Here is a 17,908-nt window from a genome sequence, read left to right on the forward strand (position 1 = left end):
AACAAGTGGTGACCCTACCTCCGTCTGCTCTCCTGACATTGTCTCCCATTAGCCAAACTCACTCTGGAGTTAGAGAAGAAGGGAGCCAGTTAACATAATACACTGGGGTCAGCCTCTGAAGGCAGAGTGGATCTGGAGAAATTAACATAAATTATCCAGATCACTATGAATAAGATGGCCTTGAGGGTGCTGAATCCCAAACTGGCTGGCTAGGTGTGTTCTGTGAGCTGATAAAACCCTAGTGTTATTTCTGGGGAGTCTGTACTCTTAATTTACAGACAACCTAGGTCTGCTTTGGATCTGATCAGATAGACTAAATCTTGGGGACTTCGTACCACTGGCCACTCAAGGGAGGGGCTGGAAATGTTATCTGAAGATGAAAAAATAGAACCAGAAAATTTGGTTGAATCTAGCGTCAGAGAGATGACCTTAGGACAGCCAGGAAGAGCTGGAACAGGAAGGTTTAATCACAGGCTTTTCACCCTCTGCTGATGGGCAGGTGTGTGAGTTCCAGCACGGAGCACCGCAGCACTAGGTGGGAGGAGGGTGAGAGGGCGATGGGGCAGCCTGGGAGCTGGAGCAGTGTAGGCAGAGGAGCAACTGTCTCATCACAGAAGCTTCTGCCCTCACCCAACCCTTCTGCTCTGCAGGACAGGGAGAGAGTTTGGGTTGTGGGGAGCACGGGACTCAGGAAGCCTGTAGGGGGAGGACAGTGACATCACAAGATACTCCTTGCATCAGCAAAATTAAGGCCCAGAACTCACTCAGCTCTTCCCCAGGAGGACCAAGCTTTGCATCAGGTGCAGTGCTGCCTGCCCCACTGTGCCATGGGCCCCAGCCTCCTCTGCTGGGTGCTGCTTTGTCTCCTGGGAGCAGGTGAGTCCTGTGCACTGGACAGCAGCCCCATTCTCAGCTTTCCCACCCCTGTGTCCTCCACTTTACCTTGGGGAGGGTCTCCAGGCTGTCTCCTGGCTCATCCTCCATCTGCTTTTCCCACAGGCCCAGTGCAAGCTGGAGTCACCCAAAGTCCCACGCACCTGATCAAAACGAGAGGACAGCAAGTGACTCTGAGATGCTCTCCTATCTCTGGGCACACTAGTGTGTCCTGGTACCAACAGGCCCCGGGTCAGGGGCCCCAGTTTATCTTCGAATATGCTAATGAGTTAAGGAGATCAGAAGGAAACTTCCCTGATCGATTCTCAGGGCGCCAGTTCCGTAACTATCACTCTGAGATGAATGTGAGTGCCTTGGAGCTGGGGGACTCGGGCCTGTATCTCTGTGCCAGCAGCTTGGCACAGCCTGGCAGAGTCACTGGAACTCTGTGCACTAATCTCTCTGCTTCCATGTATGGCAGTCTCAGACCAGACAGCTGTGAGAAAGGCTGGCAGAAACAAGGCCAGGAGGATCTGCTCAGAGGATGCTGCTGCTTCAGGAGGTTCACAGCAAAATTACCTTCTTTGTCGGATGCTGTACACAATAATGATACAGTAGCTGGCACTCTCTTTTTTAGAAAAAGAAATTCATTTTGGTGTCAGGATTGTTCGACAGATGTGTAGTACAGAAGGTAAAATCTCAAGGGTTTGCTTTATATAATTAAGGGAGAAGAAATTGAGATTTGGTTTGGAGAAATTTGAGGAGAACATGATTAAAGATTATGAAAAAATAGAAGTAGAGCTACCAGATGATAAAAAATTGTGTTCTCTGCAATATAACCTGTCAAAGTTTTCAATTGCTGGAAAATATGCAGCAAGGCCTTGTAACAACTGGCATCACCCCAGAGCCAGTCTAGGATAGTCATCGCCACATAGCCTGTCGCCCCGTGGGAGGGCCCTGGAGCTAGTTCCAATGTCTTCCTTCTGGACTTAGATCTCAAGTCTCAAAACAGAGGAATTCATTTCACTGCTGAGGGTAAACAGATAAAGGCTCTCCCATTTCCCCAAAGATACATTCTGCTTCCATTGTATCTCTTTCTGACACTCACCATCCAGATCCGTTACCTTCCGTGACCAAACACCTCTTTGAATATTTCCTAAAACTCTGCAGCCTTTGCATTCTCTGCATTTGTGCTCAGTATTTCCACAGCCTGGAAGGACCTCTGTCTCCCAAGAAACAGCCAGATCCTGCTTATTGGTCAAGAATGGGCTTACGTTGCTTTCCTCTTCACTTCTTACCATGACATTCCCCAGCATTGTACTATACTAACATCTTTATTATTTTCATAGGAAAAGCCAAGTATTAATTAAGTTTTGTGAAATGTATGTTAATTCCTGCTTATATAGTGTTGCTATTATTAATATGAGGGATATTATTAACCACTAACTATTTCCTGGTCAGAGATCAAAGTCACTTCTGCATAATGATAGCAAATGTGAGAACCAACGGAATCTGTTTGATTACAGCTGGCAGTGTTATTCATTTCAAATTTTTATGATTTAGAAGTAAATTTTTAAAATCTAGAAACCCTTTTGTAAAATGCACTATCTAAAATGTAGTAATAATGAATCTAAATACAATATATGAAAACATACGAGTATAATTAACCAGGATTAGCTGTGGAATATAGGGTTTCCAGGCTGGGTCTCCTTGATATCATCACACTGTTTAATTGTATGGCCTTTATAATTCTGGCTGGTCTCTACCATCTTAACACATTATTTGCAACTATGTAACAATTGTTTATTTTGGAATCAAAATGTTGGCTCATGTGTCCTCTGACTCCATTGGCGAAGGGTGGATTTGAAAATCAACCCTAAATTGACTCTTTTGAAAAGCATGAAGAGGGTGTGTTAGAGGGTGGGGGTGGCAGGAGTGGGGGCATCTCTGTTTCTGATTTGGACAATTTGAGCATATCGCGTCAGAAAGTATGAATCCATGAGATTGTAGACTGTTGGCCACTTGGAGGCGCTGTGGCTCCACAATGCTGCAGAGAACTCAGTGGAGGGGTGGGAGAGGGGCCGAGAGAAGGGGCTGAAGGGGATGCCTGGCTGCCTGCTGGCATCAGCGGAGTGGATGGAATTCCCTGAGTGGGGCCTGGACACGTAGAGTTAAGCACAAACTCTCATTGCCTTGGAAGAGTTGGGGTGCCAGAGACCTCGGTTTGTACCAAGGAGGGAGTGTCTCTGCCTCTACACGGGCAGTAGAGGGTGAACGGGCTGGGGTGGCAAGGGCTGGGGAATCAGTGTCAGGGCAGGGACAGGGCGGGCAGAGGAAAGTAAGGTGTGATGTGGGCATGTGGGGACTGTGTTCAATCCTCCTCACGTTTAGCTTCTGGCCTGTGCAAGACAGGAATAGTACATGGAGTAGCAGAACCTGAGGCCTGCCAAAGAGTACAGTGGGCTGGAGTGGCTGGCAGGGGAAAGTACGTCAGTGCGGTGACATCACAGGCCAATGCTCCTATCAGGAAGAAGAGAGCTTGGGAACTGCAGAATACTTACTACAGAGATACCAGCCCGGAGCTGGGAGATCCTGCCATGGGCTTCAGGCTCCTCTGCTGTGTGGCCTTTTGTCTCCTGGGAGCAGGTGAGTCCTGGGCACAGCTTCAAAGTCTCCCATCTCCATTTCCTGTCCCTGAAATGCACGCAGGCCGATGATGGCTTCAACAGGAGGCTTTCTTCTCTGCCTTATGCTTAACTTCTGTCTTCTGTCACACAGGCTCAGTGGATTCTGGAGTCACACAAACCCCAAAGCACCTGATCACAGCAATTGGACAGCAAGTGACGCTGAGATGCTCCCCTAGGTCTGGAGACCTCTCTGTGTACTGGTACCAACAGAGCCTGGGCCAGGGCCTCCAGTTCCTCATTCAGTATTATAATGGGGAAGAGAGAGCAAAAGGAAACATTCTTGAAAGATTCTCAGCACAACAGTTCCCTGACTTGCACTCTGAACTAAACCTGAGCTCTCTGGAGCTGGGGGACTCGGCTTTGTATTTCTGTGCCAGCAGCGAAGCACAGCCCTGCATGAGCATCAGCTTTCTGTGCAATAACATTCCATCCCTACTCAGGAAGTGACGGTGAGAGGAGGGCTGCCAGCCAGAGGGCCTCAGGCCCTGGAGAGCGGACAGGCCTTTCCCAGGCACTCGCTGGTGCTTCTGTGTGAGATCTAGTTTAATGCTCACTGAAACTGTCTAAGCGAAGTATTATTTTACCTGTTTACATATCTGAGGGACAGCAGATGTCCTGGGGCTCATATTTAATAGCTAGCTGAAGTCTGTTTTTTCAACACCTCTGCACTGTCCCTCCTCACTCCGGAGATCTGTCCTTTTACCTGGTGTCCCCTTTTTGTGTCCCCAAGAGCAGGATGCTAAGGTCATGCATGAAGCTGTGATCATGATAACTTCTTCCCTGACAAGTCCAGTGAACACATGATTTCCAGGCAAAACATACCCATTTACTCTTTATCGTGATTTAAAAAAAAAAGAAAGAAAAGAAAGGTGCAGTTTTCTGCTCTGTAGCCCTCCTATGGGCAAGGCCAGGTCATCTGTTTTACGGAGACTGTATGAGGAGGGAGCTTTCCCAGGTTCACAACAAAGGGCAGGAAATGGTTTTCATGGGGCATGTAGTCTTCCTGTGCCCAATGCAAAGTTAATATTTTTTATTTTTTATTTTTATTTTATTATTTTTTTTTAGACAGAGTTGCGCTCTTGTTGCCCAGGCTGGAGTGCCGTGGTGCTATCTCGGCTCACTGCAACCTCCACCTCCTAGGTTCAAGCGATTCTCCTGCCTCAGCCTCCCAGGCAGCCTCCACCACACCTGGCCAGTTTTGTGTTTTTAGTAGAGACGGAGTTTCTCCATGTTGGCCAGGCTGGCCTCAAACTCCCGACCTCAGGTGATCTACCTGCCTTGGCCTCCCAATGTGCTGGGATTACAGGTGTGAACCATTGCGTCAGGCCCATTTTTTATCCTTTATCAATAAATCTTTTGGGGCATCCTACTTTGTACAAGGGATTACATCACATGAAATATACAATGAAAAAAAAGATAATTGGAAAAAAGGGAAAATTTTTAAAAATGAAGAAAAGGGTGTTTCTTGCATTTGAGGGTTTCGAGGTCTGCAATTTTTGGTATATTCTAATTAGTTTACTCAGTTTCTGATTTATATGAATTTCCTATTTCTTCTCTTTCTCTCTTTGGCTACCTATATCCTTTTGCCAGATTTTTAAAAGTTTTTAGTAATAATATTTAACATGAGATCTACCCTTTTTATAGACTTGTAAGTGCACAGCACAGTTTTATAATCTGAGGTCATGATGTTGTACAGCAGATCTCTAGATCTCATTCATCTTGCATGATTGAAATTTTATACACATTGGCAGCAACTCCCCATTTACTCCATTCCCCAGACCCTGACAACTACCATTCTAGTCTTTGCTTCCTTGAGTTGGACTATTTTAGATAACTCATGTAAATGACATTATGCAGATTTTTGTCTTTTTGCGATTGGCTTATCTCATTTAGCCTAATATCCTACCAAGTATAGTGGTGACAGTTTTACTTCTGTCTTGCAAACTTCACACAAATAGTTCCTTGACCAACTGTAACCCAGAATCATAAAGATACAGGCATTCTTAGAAATATAATTTTTTGTCCTGGCTAAGTTGACTTAACACAACCCGGTATAGTATGGATTCTCCCAGGTTGAGGCATCTGGTCACATAATACCTGTTTCAACCTACCGTGGTCTCCAGGCTCCACTTTTGGGGGCACCACTGCTGCCCAGGTGAATGTGGACGCAACTTAGGTGTCTCTGTCCTAGATGTTCCAGGCCCCAGCTACTGGCTTTTCTTTTAACTTGTGCCTGCAGTCTCCCTCCACTCAGATGCAGGGCTCTGCCTCCTGCTCCCGTCTCCTTCCTGAGCTTCCGCCCTGCTGCAGTTGCATGGACATCAGGGCTCCTGGTCAAAGTGTGGCGACCCACGGAGACAGTGGGAGGGAAGCTCACCTCTAGCTGCTTTCCAGGGCCCAGTTCTGTTATACCCCAAGCAAGTACTCTGGTCTCCCTTTGGGCTCCACAGTATGAGAAATGTGCTTCATGGATTCATAGCTGACCCCCAGCTCAGTAATCTGAGGACAAACTCAAAGTGAAACTCTCAGAACTGAGGGACTAGCCCCGCATTTCTCTGATGAGGGTAAGAATACAGTATTGTAGAGATGCCTTCTTCCCTGTGTAGACCTGGCCCTAAACAGGAAAAAACAGACAGGGTAGAAGTGCCCAAATATGTCTGAGGAGACTGAAAGAAAATTTCCTAAGAAAATCCTTCTTCTGACTTCATTCAGTTTCCAGTAAGACATACCTCACACTTGGACCCCCAAATCAGCTGAGTACCCAGGATATCACAAGTCCCAGCATCTAACCCCACAGCAACTAATTCAGATACCGGCCTCTTTCCTGTTCCACATTGACCAACCACCACAAACGATCTTGCCAATAGAGTTTTGTTAGCCAGGCATGGTGGCTCATGCCTGTAATCCCAGCACTTTGGAAGCCCGAGGTGGGCGGGTCACCTGAGGTCAGGAGTTCGAGAGCAGCCTGGCCAACATATTGTGAAACCCCGTTTCTACTAAAAAAAAAAAAAAAAAAATAGCTGGGCATGGTGGCACATACCTGTAGTCCCAGCTACTCGGGAAGCTGAGGCAGGAGAATTGCTTAAACCCAGGAGGTGGAGGTTGCAGTGAGCTGAGATATTGTCACTGCACTCCAGCCTGGGCAACAGAGCAAGACTCCATCTCTAAAAAAAAAAAGAGTTTTGTCCTCTTGACCACCAGGTCTATCTAGATATCCAGGCAGATTTAATTTGTGATTAATTGAACCTCTTAATCCCATTAAACGGAAATGAAGAGCATGTGATTTCAATGTAAAGTATATTCATTTTATTTTTAATAAGTTGGAACTAGTAGTAAACCGAGGGTATCTCTCCAGTATAGTCTTAAGACAACCCGTGGTAAAACAAATCTCTTTACTAGGACTTTCTTTTTCACATTTTAGTTCCTGGTTATCCAGAGTCCGGAATATTTAAGAGTTGAAGAGTCTCTCTATGACTGAGATGGTCTGCAGGGGTTTATAAACAAGCGTTCACTCGTCGAACAAGCCTAGGGCCACTCTTTTTTTTTTTTTTTTTTTGAGACGGAGTCTCACTCTGTGGCCCAGGCTGGAGTGCAGCGGCCGGATCTCAGCTCACTGCAAGCTCTGCCTCCCCGGTTTACGCCATTCTCCTGCCTCAGCCTCCCGAGTAGCTGGGACTACGGGCGCCTGCCACCTTGCCTGGCTACTTTTTTGTATTTTTTTTTAGTAGAGACGGGATTTCACCATATTAGCCGGGATGGTCTTGATCTCCTGACCTCTTGATCCGCCCGTCTCGGCCTCCCAAAGTGCCGGGATTACAGGCTTGAGCCACCGCGCCCGGCCAGGCCACTCTTTATGGAAGCCAGTTTGTCAGCTGGTCTGGGAATTTTTAATTTAAAATACGGTATGTTGTTTAACTTGAATAGGTATAAAGTCTACAAGTGTAATTTGCATATATAGGCTAGTGCCTGAAGATTTGGGTAGGACAAAAAGGAAAGAAGAGATAATGTTTGCAGAATTAGGAAGTTTCATTATATAGAACTTCAGGGGCCCGTGGGCTCTAATTTGTGGAGATAGTATAAAGACAAAGAATTAGAAAATCAGAATTCTCTTCTGGAGCCTACACGGGGGTTGTCCTGAGAAAAGATTACGATACGAGGAACATAATCCATGGTGTGCTTAGCAGCCCGGAGTGCAGCAGACAGCTCTTGACTCATGCATCTGGCGGTGAGACTGGAGACACTTGCGGATGGTATGGCCTGTTGAAGCTGTGCACTCTTAATCTTAGCCTCTCCAACACTCCAGAGACGAATGCCAGACAAATATACTCCCATTATGAAGAATATTAAAACAAAAAACCAATGAGGAAAAGTTGGCAGAATTCATAAACATTCCGAATAGGCAGCCTGAAGGTTTAATTTTAGCATCATGAGATACGAAAGTTTGAAGAGCTATAGTTAAATGCACACAAAAGAGAACTGAAAGCTGAACAAGAAAAAAGAGACTCTCAGAAACTGTTAGATAACTTTTTAAAAAGCATTAAGTGGGATGTCTAGAAATGATCCCTAAAATGACTGAAAGAAAATGGATAAAGTGAAGAGCAGATTAATGCTCATTGAAGAGATTATTATTGATTTCAAAGACAAATCTGAAGAAGTTACCCAGAACAACACAAAATATTAACTGTATAATATGAAACAGAAGTGAAGCAACAGAGAAGAAACAATGGAGGTTTCAGTTATATTAGAATATATGTAACATTTCATAAGAATTTCCCATTTATTATTATATGTCATTGAAGTGTAAGAGAAAGAAAACAAGGAGAATGATAAGAGGTGATATTGTGTGTGATGCTAGCTGAGAAATTTCTGGGACAACTAAAGACCTAAAACGTGAGTTTGAAGAATTCAAATAAATCCCAGGTTAAATAGTTACCTCAGTGTTAAAATAGAAGAATATGAATGATAAAGAGATGATTTTTAAAGCAGTCCAAGAAAGATAAATATCTTGCAAAGGAATAGACTGAGACCAACAGAAATAGTGAAGAAAGGGAGTTAAAAATATCTATAAATGCAGATTGTAGTCCTCATTCATCAAAGAGACAAGGAGACCTCGGCAGTTCATATTCTGAACCCTTGGGCTGGTCACCTGAAATATATTTGGCTGAGTGTTCTCATTTGTAAACTGAATTCAATTTGCAGAGATTTTTTTTTTTTTTTTTTTTTGAAATAGAGCCTTGCTCTGTCGCCAGGCTGGAATTCAGTGGCGTGATCTTGGCTCATTGCAACCTCCGCCTCCCGAGTTCAAGCAATTCTACTGCCTCAGCCTCCTGAGTAGCTAGGACTAAAGGCACACACCACCAAGCCCAGCTAATTTTTGTATTTTTAGTGGAGGCGGGGTTTCACCATGTTGGCCAGTCTTGCAGAGATTTTAGAGAGATAATTTTAAAAATTAGAGTCATCTAAAGTGTAGGTTCAATAAATCTTAGGTCCCTATAAATTCTCTGACAAATCTCCAATGTAGCACAATTATTTACTCTCTGAAATTCTGGTAACAAAGGCAAGCACAGATTACTTTTGCCTGATTCAACCAGGTTTCAGACACAAAGTCATCTAAAATGCAAATGTAGTAGTCTGATAGTTCATTATGCAAAATTAACATAAAGAGTTGCCATTTAAGGAAATATGAAAATGTTCCCCCTTATGAACTTCCTGCTTGATAACTGAGTTTGATATGCATGAAGGTGTGGTGCTCCCAGAAAGACATGGTTTTAGTGCAATTGGCTATCACACAACAGAGCTGATAGGAGAAGGCACAGCTTTATCAGAAAGGAGATCACAGAGGAGCTTCTAGAGGCTTCCATGACCTCCCCTCCACCCCTCTCTGACTTCAGCCTTGCTGCCGTGGACAGTGCCAGTTCCCATTCACCTCCTGCTGACTGTGCCCTTCCACGCTGCCTGCTGGGAATGTTGCTGCTTCCTGCTCTGGGGCCTTCTCTGATATTATCTGAATTCACTTGTGCTGTACTCAAAGACAGCCAGAGGTCCTGATGCTCCTGGTGGAACAGGACAGGGGGACAAAAGCTCCAACCTGCTCATTCATGCAGATACTCCAGAGAACATCCTATGCTCTTGGAGGTCCTGATGGATTCCATCTCCTGTTGCCCCAGCAAAAATAGAATATTGCACCTTCATCCTGGTTTCTCCCTTCCCTATTTTTCTTTCTCTCTTACTTCTTCCTGGAATCATTTCCCAAATCAGCTGCATGCACCCAAGTCTCCCCATCACAGGCAGTCTTCAGAGACAGACTAAACTGTGGCAGTGATGGAATGAAGCAACCATCCAAAGACCGTTCCTTTTGAAGGAGACCACTGTTTGTCTTTTATTCATACTGCTACTCATTCATTTAAAAAGTCTTATGATGATGTATACAAACTAATCTTTTCCAAATCCATTTGGATTCATCTGGAGTTCCCAACATTCTCAGGATGGCTCTCTGCTCCCTTAAAACTTCAAACTTGTTTTGAACTGAATACAGAAGTAGAATCTGCCTGGACTCAGATAATCATTCATTCCTTTCTTCATTCATTCAACAAACATTTAATAAGTTATGGGTGAAGACTAGATTCAAGTTTTGTGGGACACAAAGCTGATACATTTTAGGTAGCTCTTTGCAAAAGAGAATGCGAAATAGCGAAATGTTGAAAAGATCCTGTGCAAGTGAGAAGGCCTGAGGTTATTCTTCACTGGCTTCATAGCAACTCCATAGGTACTGTTCAGGTACTTGGGAAACACCAGTGCAAAAAACAGACAAAGCTTCAAGTTGAGGTAGACAATGTTAACATGTAATTATTATAATGTCTTATACTTAATAATAAATTAATTTAAAAGTAGAAGGATACATTCCTGGTAGGTGTTTATCTCCCCAGAGAAGTTAGAGTGTTGCTGAGAATACCAACATTCTTGATAGATCATACCTGATGTAGGGAACGATCCTTAGAACTCTGTAATTCTATGTGCCTTGCCTTGCCAAATGAAGGTCCTGATCTGAAAAGCATTTTTTTTTTTTTTTTTCCTGCCCTGGCCCAACCATGAGGATTGGCTCCTTTTCTGTGTGGCTCTTAGTCTCCCAGGACCAGGTGAGTTCTGAGCATAGATGAGAAAGTCCTTCCTGGGCTTGCCAGGCCCTAACCACGGCTTCCTATGGGGGTGCTCACAGGCCTCCTCCCTGTCTCCACTTCTGATTCTGTGTCCTCTCTCACTGGAGCGTGATTGTGGGAACTACCCATCCAGGTTGCATCAAGATGTGCAATAGATAATCTGTTGTATCTGAAATAACTATTGCAGTGCTATGGACTAGATGTGAGTTTTGCACCATAGCACATTTACGAATCCATCAACCTTCTCCCATTTGGTGAATATAAGATCTTCTGGATGGGAATAGAGCCTTTTCCTGTGACCCTAGAGGCTCCAGATAGGTGTAGTTCTGGATGAACATTTCATCCACATTCCTAATGATTAGCCTCCTCTCTTCTTCACAAGAAGTAAAGTCACTCAGGGGACTTAGATGGTGCAGTGTTTGCGGCTTCACCTGAAGCAAAAGGGGAAAACATGCCCATGAGAACACACAGCAGCCTGAGCTTGGATGGTGACACTCCCATCAGGTGTAATGAGGGGCTACAGTATGAAACAAGTCTTCAAACAGTAATGACCTTGAACCTTGAACTTCAAACTTGGAGACCTTTCTGGATGTCATTTAACCGAGGTTTCCCTGTAGGCTGACATACAAATGTCCAGAGGTTAAATGAAGAGGAAAATAATTCAACTTGGAGTTGAATTTTGTGCAGGAAGTCATAAAAGGCACCAGGACTGCTATGACAATGTTCTTTAGCCTGGAGAAATATTCATAAAAGTGAAAATAGTATTCAAATAAAGAATTTCTCATGATGGAAATAAAGCATACATAGAAGAACAAATTCCCCAACTAAAAGAGTTCAGAAGTTTATTAGATTTCTTTCAAAACAGACCTAAACATTATTCAACTCTGTTATAAATAATTTGTTCCTGTGGGGAAGAGAAGGGGCGTGGCAGGTTAGCTCTGCAGTTCAAGCATTTAGCAGGGACAGTGACATCATCAAGTCACTTAGAGCCCAACTTCAATTTGCCCACAGCAGGGCTGGGAAACACAAGATCCTGCCCTGGAGCTGAAATGGGCACCAGGCTCTTCTTCTATGTGGCGCTTTGTCTGCTGTGGGCAGGTGAGCACTGGTCACAGGAGGGCCTCCTTCCCTGGAATTCCCAAGGCCTCAATGCAGGCTTTTCTATTGGGATGACAGCATCAGTATCTGTTGTTCTCTATTACAGGACACAGGGATGCTGAAATCACCCAGAGCCCAAGATACAAGATCACAGAGACAGGAAGGCAGGTGACCTTGACGTGTCACCAGACTTGGAACCACAACAATATGTTCTGGTACCGACAAGACCTGGGACATGGGCTGAGACTGATCCATTACTCATATGGTGTTCCCGACACTAACAAAGGAGAAGTCCCAGATGGCTACAGTGTCTCTAGATCAAATAAAGAGGATTTCCCCCTCACTCTGGAGTCTGCCGCCTCCTCCCAGACATCTGTGTATTTCTGCGCCAGCAGTGAGTCCACAGTGCTGCACAGCTGCCTCCTCTCTGCACATAAAGGGCAGTTAGAATGATTGAGGTTGCCTGTGCTCCCAAGTCCCAGCCTTCATAGGAGTCAGAGAGCCCTGGCTAGCCTGGGGGCCATGGAGCAGGCACCATATGACCCTTGGTGTTGAGGTCCATTCTTACGCCAGTCTCGGACCAACTGGAGGTCACCTCAACACCCTTAGCTTCTGCAATTCCCTATTTCCTTCTGTAAAATGGAGAAGGCATCTTTAGTTGAGATTCCTAATTTCCTTGACAATTTGAAACCCACCATATTCTTCTCTCCCCTAAGGGATGGGTGACTTTTCCATCTACCCTTTTCCCTACCCTCTACTACCCTTCAGCTCACAGTCATAAATCTTTGCCCATGTGGTCTCTGCTCCTGGGGGGCCTTTCTTCCAAGGGTAATAGACCCACGAGGTCCTGTATCATTAGCCATTTACCTACCTCTTCATCATCATTTTGCACCATGTTTTCCCTGGCTCTCTGCTGCAGTCACGCTCCCCTACATGCAGTTATTTCTTCATATGTGTCCATTGTTTTCCACCCTGGGGATTGTTTATATAAATTCTTTCTTCTGCACTGAGTATGCGTACCACCCACTTAGTCCTACATCTCTACTTCATTTCTTAAATTAAAGTGTATTTCAGGCACACTTGCTCTTAATTGTAAAAAGCAAAACAGAAAGTTTGCTAGAAAAATTTAAAAAAAATATTTTATGCATTCATTTGGGGGATGACTTTTTTAGAGGAGACAAAAGAAGCCACAAGCCAAAAGAACAATATTCATAACACTAGTTGCATTAAATTGTTTCAAGCCAAAACACACCATAAAAAAATAAAAAGTTAAGCTACAGCCTGGGAAAGGCATGAGGAATGCATACAAATGATGAGAAATCAGTGTAACAGAGAACATTCAGTGTGACAGAGAACATTCAGAACATCATTGAATACCCGTAGCTCCTCCATGATTTCTGGCCTCCCTTGCATTTGGAGGGTTGGGAACATGTCACCAGATTTTGAATAGTGGGATAAAATGATGTCAGCTCATTTCAAGCCTGGCCCTTAAAAATATTCTGTGGCACTGTGTTGAGAGTCTCTAAATGTACTCCCATGTTTGGAGTGTTGGTATATGGCATAGAGTTGTCCTCATGGCTAAGATTTTTTGAAGTGTCATAGTAAATACTCTGCAGCAGATCATACAGAGAAAACACACAGGTGGAATCTGGAGGAATTCACAGGCAGGCTTCCTTATGCTCTCTTCCTCCCAGGAGGGGTCACACAGAGCTCTCTCTCCTCCCAGCAGCAAAAAATGCACGAACACATGTGCACTGTTTCTGCCAAGGCAGCCCATTACAGACTTAGCATCCAAGAGGGTTTAGTAGAGGCTGTTCACACAGGCACCTACTGTCTAGCATGAACCAAAAGTCTAGATCCCAGAAGGAAATCTCATGTTCAGCATAATTATTATTTGCAACACCAGCCTAGGCACAGTGAGCCACCCCTCTCAGTCAGGAGAAACTTTACATCAGTTCAGGACACTGTTCACCAGCCAAGTTCCCAGATTTCAGCCAAAGTCCAATCTTGCAAGCAGGACTTTCCAAGCACTGCAGTCTCCAGCCTCCTGTCAACTCTTGTGCACAGACACTCTTCAACTCTCTTTGCCATGTCTTGAACTTGGGAGCTACAAGGTACAGATTGGCTGATGATAATATGGAAGCAGCCTGGCTCACTGAGTCATAATTTGGTGGACAATCACTGAAGAAAGCTGCTCATGCCACATTGGACTTTGTGGTCATGGGAAGTAAGACTTCATAGAGCTACGCTGGCGAGATTTTAGGATTTGTTTTGTTTGTTTTGTTTTCTGTGGCACAGCTGTTTTTATCTAAGAGAATTAGTATCTAGAATGAGTAAAATATCCTTATTACTTAATATTAAGAAGACAACCCGGCCGGGCACGGTGGCTCACGCCTGTAATCCCAGCACTTTGGGAGGCCAGAGTGGGCGGATCACGAGGTCAGGAGATTGAGACCATCCTGGCTAACACCGTGAAACCCCGTCTCTACTAAAAATACAAAAAATTAGCTGAGCGTCGTGGCAGGCACCTGCAGTCCCAGCTACTCGGGAGGCTGAGGCAGGAGAATGGCATGAACCTGGGAGGCAGAGCTTGCAGTGAGCCAAGATCTCGCCACTGGACTCCAGGCTGGGTGACAGAGCAAGACTCAGTCTCAAAAAAAAAAAAGACAACCCAATAAAAACAGCAATACTGAGGCTGAGTAGGCAATTCACACAAGAGTAAACATAAGTTACCACTAAACATGAGAATAACTTTTCAACCTTACTTACAATCAGAATATTGTAACCTGAAACAGTAAGCTATGATTTCAAAATTACTAGATTGGATACTTTTCCAAGGAATGACAGTCCTACATTTGAGTAGACATATGGACTAGTGAAAATTGTTCATATATTTATTACAAAAAATAATTACAACTACATCAGAAAACTCACTGTGGGATATATTGTGACAAACCACATTTCTGGAAAATTTATCAGTGTATTTAAATCCCTTGGGTTCCTTTCATGGTATTTTTTTTTTTTTTTTTCCTGAGACACAGTCTCGCTCTGTCGCCCAGGCTGGAGCCCAGTGGCCAGATCTCAGCTCACTGCAAGCTCCGCCTCCCGGGTTCCCGCCATTCTCCTGCCTCAGCCTCCCGAGTAGCTGGGACTGCAGGTGCCTGCCACTTCGCCCGGCTAGTTTTTTGTATTTTTTAGTAGAGACGGGGTTTCACTGTGTTAGCCAGGATGGTCTCGATCTCCTGACCTCGTGATCCGCCCGTCTCGGCCTCCCAAAGTGCTGGGATTACAGGCTTGAACCACCGCACCCGGCCCCTTTCATTATCTTTAAGTTCAACAATGGAGAATGCAGCTGTCAGTGTTTTTCCTGTTTTGAAGGTAGTCTTTCCATCTTTTAAAAAGTATGGTAAAATGAGTGTAACATATAATTTTGTCAATTTATTTTTTAAATGTACAATTCAGTGTCATGAAGTACATTCACCTTGTTGTGGAATTATCAGCATTATCCATTTCCAAAATTATTTTCGTCACCCCAAACAGAAACCTTGTACCCACTAAGTAATAACTTCACTTTCCCCCTCCTCTGGCAAACTCTATTTTCTATATGAACAAATTTGCCTATTGTAGATAATATATTTATATGAAATCAGAGAATATTTTTCCTTTTGTTTCTGGCTTCTTTCACTTAGCATAATGCTTTCCAGATGCATCCATATTGTAGCATTGATCAGAACTTCATTTATTTTCTTTCTCAATCATATTCATTGTATGTATATAATACATTTGTTTATTCGTTCATTAGTCAGTTGACATTTGGGTGGTTTCCACCTTGTAGATATTGAGAACAATGATGCAGTCAAGATTGGCCTGAAAATATCTGTTTGATTCCTTGTTTTCAATTCTTTTGGGTATGTACCTAGGAGTGGAACTTCTGGGTCCTTTGGTAATTCTGTTTCTCATTTTGAGTAACTGCCAAAATATTTTTTTGTTGCAACTGCATGATTTTAGCTTTCCACCAGCAATGTCCAGTTTCTTCACAACATTTCCAGGACTTGTTATTTCCTTTTCTTTTTCTTTTCAAAAATATGATGCTGACGATTACTATTTTTATAGCCATCCTAGTAAGTGTGAATAATATCTCATTGTGGTTTGATTTGCATTTACCTAATGACTAAAGATGTTACAAGTCTTTTCTTGTGCCTATGGGCAATTTGCATACCTCTTTGGAGGTAATACTTATTTTATTTGATTGCGTTTTTAGAGTCTCTAATGACTTTAGATTTACGCTGGTGTACTGTGATGATACTAGAGGAAATTGAGATTAAACTTCTCTTGGGTGATGTGTTATGGCTAATGTTTTTAGTGCAGTACTTCTGAGACATTTTTGGTATACTATAGAAGAGAGAAGTAATTTATTGATACTTCTTAGAATTAGATATTTTACAAAGAGAAGAGAGATATAAATAAGAAATGGGAAGATGAGGAAGAAATCTGTGGTGCTGATTTGAATTGGAGTTATTAATATGAACTTAAGATTTTAAAGATTATATATGTCCTAACTCTATCCAGGGAAGGGTCTAAAATACAATACAAAGTAAATTAACTAATGGCTGTATTTGCTTTTTGTTTGTGTTCCCCAGTAACAATAGGTACATTATTTTATTCCAAATGTTATTCCTTATAAAAGATTACTTCCATATCAAGGGAAAGAAAAGTGTTAGACGATCTTTTGGTAGAAATCAAGAAAAAGATCAGAATCAAGAAGACAGGTTCAAAATCCACAGAAGCCATTTCGAGGGGCTCCCTTAGCCAAATCCGGGTCAATGCAAGCATTAAAGAAGAATAATGAGGATACTGATTTATAACAAGTTATAAAAATCTATGAGGCTATAATGACAATAAAAAGAGAGAGATAAGAATGTCTTTATTACGGAAGAATGCTAGTTGATATATCTAATTAGAAAATCAATGTAACCATTCGATAATTATAGACAAATTCCATCAGTAGATGCCTAAACTAACAGTCTTTGTTTCCTTCAGTACTTTGAATTATACTGTTCTGCTCTCTCCTGGCCTGTTAGGTTTATGCTAAGAAATCTGCTAAAGGCTGTGCTGGGACTTCCTTAAATGTGGTATGTTTCTCATTGCTTGCTGATATTAGTATTCTTTCTTTGGCTTTGATTTTTAGTAATTTGATTATATTGTGTCTTGGTGAACCCCTTTTTGAGTTAAATTTGATTGGCAGCCTCCACGCTTCCGGCACCTGGATGTTGCTGTCTTCCCCCAGATTTGGGAAATTTTCAATGATTATTTCCTTATATATGATTTTGGGGCCTGACAGCATATGTACATCATTTCCAAGCATCAATACACGGATTACTATTTAATTACAAAGGGCAAAGGGCACATTCACAATGGAGAGGTCTGGGATCAGTCATCTCAAATTTAGCATTGCCAAAATGCATACAAATGACATTCCATGTTCTTGTGATTGACTGTATGCAATGGGACATAGACATTGTCTATGGTGTGCATTTCACAAGTAATTAACCTCTAATAATATGAAAATTTTTATTGTGAGCTGCTTTACAAGTAAGCTGACCAGGACACTTCAAAAATCTCTGGTCATGAAAAACAGAAAATATAGTAAGTGGCTGGAGGAGATGTATCATTGAAAAGTAACTAAAGAGATCCGACAACCTCCTGAAACACATGATCTTTGATTTTGCCCTAGAGGAAAAAGTAAATCAAAACCAAGGGATGTGTTGAGACAACTGGAGAAATTTGAATGTAAAGTATATACTGGATAATGATGCTATATGAACGCTAATTTTTTGAGTGTAATAGTGACATTTGTGGTTATGTAAGATAATGCCAATTGTTTAGAAGAGACATATTGAATTACTAAGGAAAAAACGTTTCAGAAATTAAGGGTAACATATACAGAGAGATGTAAAGGTCACAAAATGTTAACAATTGGTATACAGGTGTACATTTTAAGATTCTGTTTGTTTTATTGTTCTCTAAACTTTTCCATAGGTGTTCAGTTTTTAAATAAACTTTGAATGAAATGTATTAACAGACCAAAATAAA

General features: G+C 42.8%; 3 gene segments (V, D, J or C); all 3 read left to right on the forward strand.

Moving 5' to 3' along the window:
- LOC111532386 overlaps positions 1 to 17,908 on the forward strand; it is a 512,723-nt gene that overhangs the window by 138,305 nt on the left and 356,510 nt on the right.
- Positions 1 to 17,908, forward strand: part of LOC111521481 — a 514,718-nt gene that overhangs the window by 131,333 nt on the left and 365,477 nt on the right.
- On the forward strand, positions 3,256 to 4,387 carry LOC111521489. The segment is given in 2 exon segments: positions 3,256 to 3,519; positions 3,652 to 4,387. Coding segments are annotated over 2 exon segments (405 nt in total).

This window comes from Piliocolobus tephrosceles, chromosome 8, assembly GCF_002776525.5.
Source record: "Piliocolobus tephrosceles isolate RC106 chromosome 8, ASM277652v3, whole genome shotgun sequence".
Taxonomy (NCBI): Eukaryota; Metazoa; Chordata; class Mammalia; order Primates; family Cercopithecidae; genus Piliocolobus; species Piliocolobus tephrosceles.